The sequence below is a fragment of the Peromyscus eremicus genome, chromosome 9, assembly GCF_949786415.1.
Source record: "Peromyscus eremicus chromosome 9, PerEre_H2_v1, whole genome shotgun sequence".
NCBI lineage: Eukaryota > Metazoa > Chordata > Mammalia > Rodentia > Cricetidae > Peromyscus > Peromyscus eremicus.
The window spans coordinates 922657-934935 of NC_081425.1; the positions used below are offsets into that span (position 1 = coordinate 922657).

A 12279-nucleotide genomic window follows, 5' to 3' on the forward strand; every position below is an offset into this window, starting at 1 on the left:
TCATTCCAGTTTAAAATAAGGCCATTTAGATAACACTACAAGACTATCTGGAAGCCACAACGGTGTTAAGAAATTGGCAACCTGTCTTATGGTTGTGATGGCTTCCCAAAGCTCTCTGATACTTCTGGGTTCTAGTATCCCTGATCTTGCTAGGATATGTCAGACCAGAGTAAGTAGGATAGAATCCTTTTGGAAACAGCAGAGAAGAGTTAATTTAGTTAGTGACTCTCACTCACTGCTCTCTACTACCATTTCATTGTGCCAGCCAAAATTGCAGATGGACATTCCGGGCAAGAGCTTACCATGAGAGGAGCAGAAAGGAAACTAAAAGATAGGTGGTGAGAAGTCACTCTTCTCAGGGAGCTGGAAACTCTAGGGCTGGTATACAGTGTGAATAGTAAAGGGTCAGAAACACAGTTCTAGTGTTGACAGACACCAATCGGGAGGCTATCATACAGGTGGGATGGCCCTGGACATGTTGATCATGTTACCTATGTCTCTGTTCCCACAGTTTGAGTAGATAAAATTGCAGAGTGATTCTTTTGGGTGTCATAAGACATAATATATTGCATATAAAGTGTATGTTACAGTCCTTAACAATAAGGAATGGGCAAGAATTAATTCAAGAGAAAAAATTACTGAATGATGGTGACACAGAAAATGTCAGGGGAGTATTATCTACATGTAGTGGATGCTAAGAGAGGAGCTAAAATAGGGCATGGAACTGTTTAAAGACTTTTGATTTAGAAAGAGAATAGAGTTAATACAGTTAAGAGATAAGGAAAAAATAAGACACAAAACAATAAAAGCTAATGTGAGCAAAAGAAACGCTGTTCTAACAGAACTACTTCAGAGTTGTGCTGCTGGCTTGTTGCTTCACTAATGCTGTTCACCTCTGGAGGCAATCTAGTTTTGCATTTAAATAGTTCTAGAATACTCTGAAGGCCTTCGTTTAACTCTTCTTACATGACAGGTTTCCAAACACAGGTTCAAACCAAATTGGAGGAGAAGTTTATATAAAGGAAAGTATACAATGAAACAGTTGAAAAACATGGGCTTTTACTTTGCACACTTAACATACATACCTCCACATACTTCTTCCGTTTCATCATCTATGCATTCTCTATCATCACACTCACAAAATTTGCCATAGATGAGTCCATTTCCATCTGAATTATCACACTTGCACCTGCCACAGTGGCATGTACCTAAAGCAGTAAAACAATGAGAAGAATGTTACACACTAGAAATGATAAGTAATGATGCTTTCCCATATTTCTTTCAAGTAGATAAAGAACTCAAACCAATTTAATGTTGCAATTAAACATTTGTGACTATGGTGAGGTAGAGGGCAAGCTACTTATTTTTAGATTATTGTGGCACAGAAATTATGATTTGTACTTCACAGTTATTACTGTTGACCTCCAGTAGTTTAATGAGCATCAGTGTGACCCCCTCAAAACATGGAGGTCCTTATATGTGTCTTTTGAAACAAGTAGTAAATGAATATTTTCTAATCACCTGTGCCCAAGGGAACTAGAACACTTTAAGCTTCTGACAGAAGGAATCTTTCTCATCTTCTCCACCAGTATTTGTTCAATGTTTTGCCTTATATTGGAGCATATTGTTTATATAATAAATACTTAGATAAATATTAAATAGTAAATATTAACAAATGTGCAAATGAAAAAAAAATATGTATCCTGATTATGTCACATCTCAGCATTAGCTGACATTTTTGTTCTGACAATGACAGGACCACAGTGGGTTTTCTTAGGCACAGATTCTTGGGACCTCAACAGAATCTCAAAGCAGTTCAGAGAATGTTAGAGGTCCTGGAAACATTATATCTACCACAAGCCACATACTCACCCCACCAGAGTGTTTAGCTACATTCCACAAGATTGATTTTACTGAAAGTAACATTTTAATGAAACAATATTAACAAGTCAGATGTCTAACTGTTCTAATACACAGTTTTCCATTTTGAATTGAGCCTCACAACAATTGACATATGAAAGCTAAGAATTTATGAGTTATCAGAATGGCTCTAATCTCTGGAAATTCAACTGACAATCAAGTCATCCATAGGAAATAAGTGTGGTAAAATAAATAGAGAAGAGCAAATGCTGCAAAAGCACATAGCAAGGAAATTCAGCTGAGAGCTGGAGGTCAGAGAGAGGGTCCTGAGGAAGTAGCTGAGAACTGAGAGCTAAGCTAAGTCAAATAAATAAATAAGACACAAAAGCAAAGCCTCCGTGGTTAAAGAACAAATACAATAGGACTGAAAAGTGGCATCAAATGAAAAAAATTACTAGATAGAAACTTCTAGAAACTATGTAGCTGATGCTAAGGATCTCCAACACCTGTGTTTTCACAAGGACCACAAGAAAAGATATACATCTGGATTACTTAATTCTTGTTGTCACATGGAACATGAACTGAAACTGGGAAAAATGGGTGCTGAGAAGCAAATGACAGAATTCTTATTTTCATACCTTCCACATGTTTCTGCTAACCAAATCACCTGCAATTTGCTATTATATGTAAGGCCCCCTCTCATAAAATCACAAATGAACAGTGATTTTGCAGAATCTGACTTTGTTGTTGTGTACCTTGAGGGAACGCCTATGAATCTGACATATATTAAACTCAATTCCTTGTACTATTTTTTCCTGAAACCTATTTTAATTTATAAATATTACTTAAAATATAGTGTTATAATTTTTGGTACTGCTTCATTTGTTTCTTCCCTCATTATCACCTTTCTCTTTTACTTTCACATCTCTCCTTTCTGTTTCTCTGCCACCCACATATTTAGTCATTAAGCTTTCTTGTGACCTATTATGCTTCTGTCAAAGTACTATAGGAGATAATAAGATAAAGAAAATTACATAAATCAAAGACCAGAAAGAAAAATGCAGATGATATAAATGTACACCTCCATATTTTATAAACATACAATACAAACATATGAAACCAGAAACTACACAACAGAAAAACATTCATAACAGTTTCAAAGTAAGTGTTGTACAAAAATGATTGATTCAGCAAGAGGAGAAAGGCATTAGGAAGAAGTCAATTCTTAAGTTATTGCTGATAAACGGAAAAAAATTCCAATAAGTGAATTGAAAGGTCAAGAAGATTTGTGATGATAAGAAAAATTAGTAGATAATTATGGTGAAAAATAAAAGAATAGGTAAGAGTCTGATGGGTTTGGATATAAGCGTATAATGAGTACATGTGGCAGAGATAAAGAATTGAAGAATATTGGCTAAGTATTTTAGATTGTCCTGGAATACCAGGAGCCTGCCATAGTTTGGCAGCAGAGAATAGCTTGGTGAGAGATGCAAACGCACAAGTCATTTTCTGTTCAGAAAGATGGGCAGGAACTGATACTGCCTCCAAGTTTCATGACTCCTCACTGACGTCTTTTACTGGCAGGCTCATTCCCATCCACACACATTCTTCACCAGAGTGGGAAGTCTCCAACAGCTTAGAGACTTCCTGTCTCACCATCCAGCAGGAATCACATCCGAGCCTCCAAGACATGGCAGATGGGAGCCCAAGCAGAAGTGCCAGACTCCTGTGTTCCTGCTGTGTCATCCTACATCTCACTCTTGGTTGCCAGTCAATCACACACTAGGAATGGTAGATTTGTACTTGATTATTTTAGCTCTAGTTTTTCCTGCTGCCTAACAAAGCTGGTTCTCTCTATGATGACTTACCAGATTTGAATACCAATCTTCCCTCTGTTCTAAGGTGCTGAGGCTTCACCTTGCTCTGCACATTGTCACCTTTCTGGCTCTGATACAGAGAAAGCTTCTGGAAGTTTTGCTCTTGGTTCCTTCTAAACATGCCTTTCAGTTTATGACCCACAAGAGTTACCTCCCCTTCCTCTTCTATACCCAAGCTGCTTCCAGAGAACCAAAGTATAAGAAAAGACAGAATTACTAAGGGAGATGTCTTAGTTCAGGTTTCTATCTCTGTGATGAAGCACCATGACCAAAAGTTGGGGAGAAAAGGGTTTATTTGTCTTATACTTCCACATCATAGTTCATCATCAAAAGGAGGTTGGGACAGGAACTTAAGCAAGGCAGGAACCTGGACACAGGAGGTCATGCAGAGGTATGGAGGACTGCTGCTTACTGGCTTGCTCCTCATGGCTTGCTCACCCTGCCTTCTTATAGAACCCAATATCACCAGCCCAGGGGTGGCACTGCCTACAATAAGCAGGAACCTCCCCCATCAATCACTAATTAAGAAAATGCCTTACAGCCAGATCTTATGGAAGAATTTTCTCAATTGAAGCTCCCTCTGTTCCAGCATGTCAAAACTAGCCAGCACAGGGAAGTATACAATCTGGAGTAGCTGGTAATGAAATAGGCTGGTGAAAATTATTATTAAAGGAGAAGTGGGTGAGATCAAGATTGGCAAAGGAAACCAAAAGGCTTATATATTAAGACAAAATGTGAAGGCAAGAATTAAATGTAAGTTTGAGTACAACTTTTCCTTTTGGCCTATGAATCTCCCTCCTGATATTTATCCTGATATTAAGATCTCCAAAAGAAGGAAAATGCAGGTAAACCAAATAATGCCATGGATTATTATTTATAACTTCCAAATAATAGAAGCTCTAAATGCCTAAGTATAGGAGGCAAACTGAGTAAATAGCATTGCACAGAAAAACTCAGTACTAAGCTGTTGAGAAAAGAATAGAAAAGACTCTCAAATACTCAACTCTCATGTGGAATTGAGTGGCAGAGGCTGACTGTTGAATAGCATAGTGGTCTTGCTGCCTTGTATGTGAAGGATAAAGAAAAATCCTGGTTCTGGAGAGATGGCTCAGTGGGTAAGTGTGCTTACTCTACAGGATGAGGGCTTGAGTTCAAATCCCCAGCACCTATGTAAAAAGCCAGACAAAGTTCTGCGTGTTTTCCCCTTCAGCCCTGGGAGAGAGAGAGGTGGTCCTAGGAGCTTACTGGACAGACAGCATAGTGTTATTGGTAATCTTCCCAGTCAGTGAAAGATCCTGTTAAGGCACTAAGGCAAGATATCCAGCATATTGTTCTGGGCTCTATATACCTGCATAGGCACATACACTTGCATACTCCTGTGCACACACTGCCTGCACAAAACTCAACATCAAAAAAATAATACTTAAAGAGGGGGATAGCACAAGGGGTAGAAGGGGAGAGAAAGCCCAAAGTAGCAATTAGTTTCTTACAAAGCTAACACTTCCTAGGTGTGAGAGATTCTCTTTTGCTAAACACTGTGATGAATCTCTGAGTATACCCTCTGCATAGTGTTGACTTTGGACCCCTCTTCATCCTCTATATTATAAACTTATTAATAATAAATGGAAGAGAGGTTAACAAAAAGTCCTAAAATAAAAGTAAACAAAGAATAATCTCAATTGTATTTCAAATAAGTGATATGAGCACCCTAAAATAAGATTAAAAGGAAGTCGTGTAACATAAATATAGCTTTGACTAGACCCCTAACCTGAGGCATGGTTGGGGGGAGTTAGGGTGGGTGGACGTGAAGTTTAACCAAGTCCATTTTTGTTTTTGTACATTTATTTTGTATAGTTATGTTTTTGAACAATTCTTAAAGAAACAATTTTAGATGTATATAGTATAGAATTGGGCAAATAAATAAATATACTGATGCTGTGAGAAGGCATCACAAAGGTCAAATCGAGCAACATTTCATTAAAGAAAATAGATAAATGGACAGTGGGTGTGGTGGTTTGAAAGAAAATGGCCCCCCAAAGAAGTGGCACTATTAAGAGGTGTGATCTTTTGAAGTATGTGTGGTCTTGTTGGAGAAAGTATATTACTGTAGAGGCAGGCTTGAGTTCTCTTTTATGCTCAAGTCACACCCAATGAGACAGTCCACTTCCTGTTGCTTTCTGATCAAGATGTAGCCAGCACCATGTCTGCCTGCACGCCACCATGCTCCCCACCATGAAGATAATGAACTAATACCAAGCACCCCAATTAAATGCTTTCCTTTATAAGAGTTGCTGTGGTCACAGTGTATTTTCACAGCAACAGAAACTCTAACTAAGACAGTGAGCATAATGGCCCATTATGTGACCCCAGTACTAGGGACAGAGGCAGGAAGATCACACTAAGTTTGAATCTAATCAGGATTGTAGAGAGAGTTAAGCCAGCCTGAGCTACACAATGAAACCTTTCCTCAAAAAATTCAAAACAGCAACAACAACATTAACACACACACACACACACACACACACACACACACACACACACCTTAAAAAGAAAAGGAATAAGAGGATGGCTGTAGTATAGGAATGTGCCAGGAATGTTAATGCAAACCTTTAATCCCAGCACTTGCAAAGCAAAAGCTAATCCCAGGCTAACTGAAACTAGCTTGGTCTGTATAGTGAGTTCAGACCACCCAAAGAGTAAGACTTTGCCTCAAGCGGGGCGGGGGGGGGGGGGGGGGGGGGGGGGGGGGGGCAATTCTTCATATTTTCTCTTTCATGTAATATTAATGTGCCAAGTCACATTCCCTAAAATATCTTCAGATTCAATAACATTCATTTGTGTCTGTTTGTGTATATGTGTTTGTGTATGTATTTATGTGTGTGTGTTTGTATGTATGTTTTATTTGTATGTCTGTACATGTGTGTGTGTGTGTGTGTGTGTGTGTGTGTGTGTGTGTGTGTGTTCGTGGGTGATTATGAGTCAAAGAATTACTATGAGCAAAGAAAAGACTGCAGTAGGCAGAGAGCTGAAGAGACTGTCTTGAAGACAGTCTGATCTAACTGCTCAGTTTGCTCATTCTGGCCTAATAGATGCTAACAGCCCTCGCTCTGCATACAGCCCTGATTCCATTATCAAAATAACCTTACTGAGCTTAATCTACACTAAGCAATTTGTCACAATCAAACTGTGGAAAAGTCCCCGCTCTGCTTACAATAATGCAAGCTTCAGGGGTGGGATATATGTCTAAATAGTCAAAGGCTTTCCTTTACCATGTGGAACAAATCTTGTACCTCTGGATCTGACCACACAGATGGACTCAAAACCCAAACCAACAAGTAAAGTAAGGACGATAGGCAAATAGCTGCTCTTCATAGCTGGTTATGCATATTTGCTTGCTGTGGAGTTGCTGAAAAAGCTTTCTGATTTGCAATACTTTCTCACTAGTTTGAGTTTCTCCCTCTCTTGCTGGTGTAGAAACAAGAAAAGGCCAGCAGAACAGAATATCAAACAAACTGATAGCAAACGACTCTCTACTAAGTGAATGAAGATGATTCACGCACTCACAGTCACTGAAAAATAAATCCTCTAGCTCTGAAAAAAAACAAAACAACAACAAGAATGCTCACACTATATCAAAACAGTTGAAGCTGAACCTCCAGGGCGGCACATGAGCACTGAAATTTTAGTACTTTCCTTTGGATGTTCAGGTTCAACATAGTTGAGAAAAAGTGACTTTGAGGTTCCATGTGCACACATGCTGAGGCAATTTAGTTATAATTACAGCATCTAACTACCACTTCACTCTAAACTGCAACTGTTCTTTTTATGAGGTTTTGCTAACTAATTTTAACAGCTTCTCTCTAACTTCTAAGCAATATTTCTATGTAACTCCTATGAAATACACAAATATTTAGCAAAACAAAAACCAAAATCAAAACAAACAAAAAACTTTGCTATCATTATATCCTCAAGGAGGTTCATACTCAGTATCTGAAACTTCCATCAAATTGAAAATTCTAGCTCTGTAGCTAGAGTTTTCCTGCCTGGCCCACAGTCAGGACAAATCTCTCTCACCTGCCAGTCCCACAGCCGCTCAGACCTGACCAAGTAAACACAGAGACTTATATTGGTTAGAAACTGTATGGCCGTGGCAGGCTTCTTGCTAACTGTTCTTACAGCTTAAATTAATCCATTTCCATAAATCTATACCTTGCCACATGGCTCGTGGCTTACCGGCATCTTCACATGCTGTTTGTCTTCGTGGTGGCTGGCAGTGTCTCTCTCTCTCTCTCTCAGCCTTCCACTTCCCAGCTTTATTCTTCTCCTTGTCCCGCCTATACTTCCTGCCTGGCCACTGGCCAATCAGTGATTTATTTATTGACCAATCAGCAACATACTTGACATACAGACCATCCCACCACACCTCCATTGCTGCTAAGGTGTAAATTCTAAGCACTCTTGATCTCTAATATAAAATAATTAAGTCAGTCATATAAGTGTTAATCAACACTTTAATCCAGCACTCAACATCACTGCTTTCCATTCACACAAAACATCATCCAGCTTCATTTCTGGTGAATACCTTTCTTGAAGGATGCATCATAAACAGCTGGAGAGTATCAAACTAGTGAGACTCAGCAAGCAAGATGACATCCTTTTCTGTATCAATGTATCTAAATTTCGCTTTTAAAATGCATACTCAAAAGTGGTCTCATTCAGATGTTTACCATTTCTACATCTATAAAATTCCATTAAAATCCAAATTTTGATTATTTTAATGAAGAACTGTACAGGGATTCAGCTCTTACCTGCATTGGAGCAGATGACATCTTGAGAGTTCCTGCACATCTGGTTGCTGATTTTTTTTGTCAGGTCACACTTGTTTGGGTACTGGCAGGCTTCCCCAGACCAACCCATGTCACACTTGCACTTGCCGCAGTCACAAGTACCATGGCCTGAGAAATCAACAACATCTGGTGAGACTCAGATTTTTTTTTTAACCAAGGAAGGGCTTATCATAACGAGAACTTCTAAGGGTGGTGTTGCTTTTGCTATACTATATACTAGGCCCTCACTGGGATTACTCTTGGATATCCTACTGCTGCCCCACATCATGGAAATTTTGTAGCTTTGGATCTGCAGAACCAGCCCCTTCACATACTTCATCAGGTCACAGATGGGATGGATATTGAGGTGAGTCAACTCATAGCCCTGTTTCTGGGCCTGGATGGTAACTGAGTTGGTCAACTCACCAGCTCTCCATCATCCTTAACACAAGTGCAAGCTCTCCAGCACTGCTCCTAGCTAGTTTACCCAATGCTGCCCTCAGCGAGGGGTGGGACCAGTTCTCCTGCTTTCACACCCTCCATTAGCTTAACTGCACCCAAACCACCAGGGCCAGCTCTACTATTTTACCCAGGCAAGGTGCAGGACCCACTCTCCTGAGTGTGGCAGCTGGTAAGAGGCAGGACCAGGTCTCCCATCCTCATGTCCATAAGGCCAGCTCTCCCACTTGCCACATTGGTGAGAGGAGGTGGGTAAGGCGTCTCTCCCTCACCCATGCCACCACAAGGCAGATGAGAGCAAGACCAGATCTCTTACGTTGACATTCTTGGGGCCAATTCACCACCACCACCACCACCACTGCTGTCAACAGGGTCAGCTCTACTGTGCTGCCCAGGCAAGGTACAGGGCCTGCTTTACAGATACTGCAGCCAGTGAAGGGTGGGCCAATTCTGTGCAGCCCTATTCTAAAAATAGTATTTGGTGATAACAGGAGTCATGGACATCAACCAGACATGGCCCTTAGCAGCAGCCCAGGCCCAGACATCATCATGGTCCCAGGTGGTAGGCAGGCCTTATCAGCCCTTTCCTCACTACCTTCACCTCTTCAGATCTACCTCTCTCAACAGGACATGAACCATTCTGCCCCCTCTCTCTCCCACACTCCACCATATATTTGCACACCATAATGGCGCCCAACCTATTGGCACCAGAAGGCGTTCGGCAGACCCATGGTTTCTTCTACCCACCCAGGGCAAGCAGCTCCAGGCAAGTGTGTGAGTGTCCTTCACTCACCTAGTTCTAATCCTGATATTTCTTTTATGCACATACTAATTATCACCATGGAATGGCATAGACATTAAAGTGTGCATTGTGATTTTTTTTAATTAAGAATTTTTTATTCATTTTTACATACCAACCACAGATCCCCCTCTCTTCCCTCCTCCCACCCACCAGCATTTCTCCCCCCAACCTATCCTCCATTCCCTCCTCAGACAAGAGGAGTCAGCAGAGCCTGGTATATTCAATTGAGGCAGGTCCAAGCCCCTCCCCCTGCGTCAAGGCATCCCACCACAGGTAGTGGGCTGCAATGCATTGTGTTTCTTAATGAAGACATTTGGATCCATAATCAAAAAGAGAACAGCCACATCCTCATTAGTTTGTCTCAGTCTTCCCTGTTCTCAATTATCATTTTGCTTTTAGGCTGTGCTATTTAAATGGTTATGAATATAGGCTTTATTAAGTCCTATTTGAGAAAGCATATTAATGTTTTTGTTTTCTGTTTATCAGTCAGCCCTAAATTCAAATCACATAAAATTCTTTGTCCAAGAATTTACAGATTTCAAACTCAAGCAGATATGATGGAAGTTACTGAGGTAGTCATCCACCAATGTTTGTCACCTTGTGTGGAGGACTATAGTTTATAACTTCTGGGAATAAATTATGATACTTTCTGACCTCCCTTGACCTTTAACTGGGCCTGGGAAGTTGAGTAGTTTTGATGGGTTGTAGGGAGCACATTCCTACATACTCAAGATAATAATAGCACTATGTCTTAATGTCTGAAATTATATAACCTCATATCAACAATCTTTTGATATGGTAGGAGAGCATCCAGAAGGTCATTCAGAATGCATGGATCATGGGCTACCCATTGTGTTCATCAGACTGTGAACCTATGACTGGCTGAAGATTAAAATTCCTCTTCACAGGATCCAGTCTATGTGTATGTTTCTGTTTCTATTGAACTTATCCAAAATAATCTTCAGAAGAACTCTAATTAAGTTCATTTTATTCACATGTATCACTTTGTGGGGTTTTTTTTGTATTTTTCTTTTTCTTTTTTGCGGTGGTAGTGGTAGTGGTATGCAAGGGTGGGAGGGTAGACCTGGGAGGAGTGAGAATCGAGTGTAATTGATGTGCATTGTACAAAATTCCCAAATAATTAACAAAAGTATTATGTTGGGGAAAATTGTAATGAATCATCTTTCCAACTCAGAGTGGTTCCTAGCAGATTCATTTCCTCTGCTACTGATGCTCAGAGCTTGTGTATTTTTTCTGTTTAGAATAAGAATTGCTTTCATATTGCCTTTGGATTTTAATTGAACATTTTAGTTTTATTTAAGAAAATCTAACTTGTATCTACATTTAAGATAGTATTTATTTATTTAGTTATTATTTATTTGTGTGTGTGTGTGTGTTCTTACAAGCATAAGAGATTGTGCCTGTCCAACATCCAGTCTACTTATAAAACTGTTTGTTAGGTTTTAAATCTGGGACAAACTGCTGAGGTGGCTATTTAACATATCCAAGTGGACCTGGCTGCTGGTCCTCCCTACATCCCTCAGTCTCCACCTGTCGTGGTATTGTGTTCCCTAAAATATTGTGCACCCTAATAAACTGTCAGAGACAGAACAGCCACTAGACACAAAGGCTAGAAAATGGTGGCACTCACGCCTTTAATCCTAGCATTCCAGAGGCAGAAATCCATCTGTTCAAGGATACAGCTAAACATGGTGACTCACGCCTTTAATCCCAGAAAGGGAGCCTTTAATCCCAGGGGATGGTAGTAGAAAGCAGAAAGGTATATAAGGCATGAGGACCAGAAACTAGCAGCATTTGGCTGGTTAAGCTTTCAGGCTTTCGAGCAGCAGTTCAGCTGAGTTTCATTCTGGATGAGGACTCAAAGGCTTCCAGTCTGAGGAAACAGGATCAGCTGAGGAACTGGCAAGGTGAGGTAGCTGTGGCCCATTCTGTCTCTCTGATCTTCCAGAGTTCACCCCAATACCTGGCTCAGGTTTGATTTTATTAATAAGAACTTTTAAGATTCCTGTTACACCCACCTGTTACAGGGTCCTCCTGCCTAGCATACAACCCTACCCTAACCTTCTCCAACCCAGGAGCTGGTCTGCCCTTCCACCAGCTGCTCTTCTCTGTACAATCTATTTTGGTTTCCTGGTCTCTTTCACCTACTCTCTTTAGGCCTCCTAGCTGCTACAACTGCTTTCCTCTTTTCTCTCTCCCCTCACCTCCCCCATCTCCTCACAGGGCTCAAGGACGTGTCCAGGGACTCTCCCAGATGTCCCTGATTCTGTCTATGCCCTTCTATCTATAAATAATCTTTCTCCACAATATCTAGGAACAATCATATTCCTTTCTTTTTTTTATTTTTTTTTCATTCATCAAGTGCTGAAACCCAGAACCAATCACGCCCTTTCCTTTCCTTTTATTTTCTTTTTTTTTCATTCACTCTTAAGTT

The 12279-nt window shown here is 40.3% G+C and overlaps 1 protein-coding gene across 1 annotated transcript in view; it reads right to left on the reverse strand.

Annotated features, from left to right (window-relative positions):
- The window catches only part of Itgbl1 (integrin subunit beta like 1), a 243111-nt gene that overhangs the window by 128187 nt on the left and 102645 nt on the right, over nucleotides 1–12279 (reverse strand). The window contains exons 3-4 of the mRNA XM_059273160.1: nucleotides 8546–8692; nucleotides 1086–1208 (exon numbers count right to left, since the gene is read on the reverse strand). Coding sequence (XP_059129143.1) covers nucleotides 1086–1208; nucleotides 8546–8692 — 270 coding nt within the window. The remainder of the gene's footprint in view (nucleotides 1–1085; nucleotides 1209–8545; nucleotides 8693–12279) is intronic.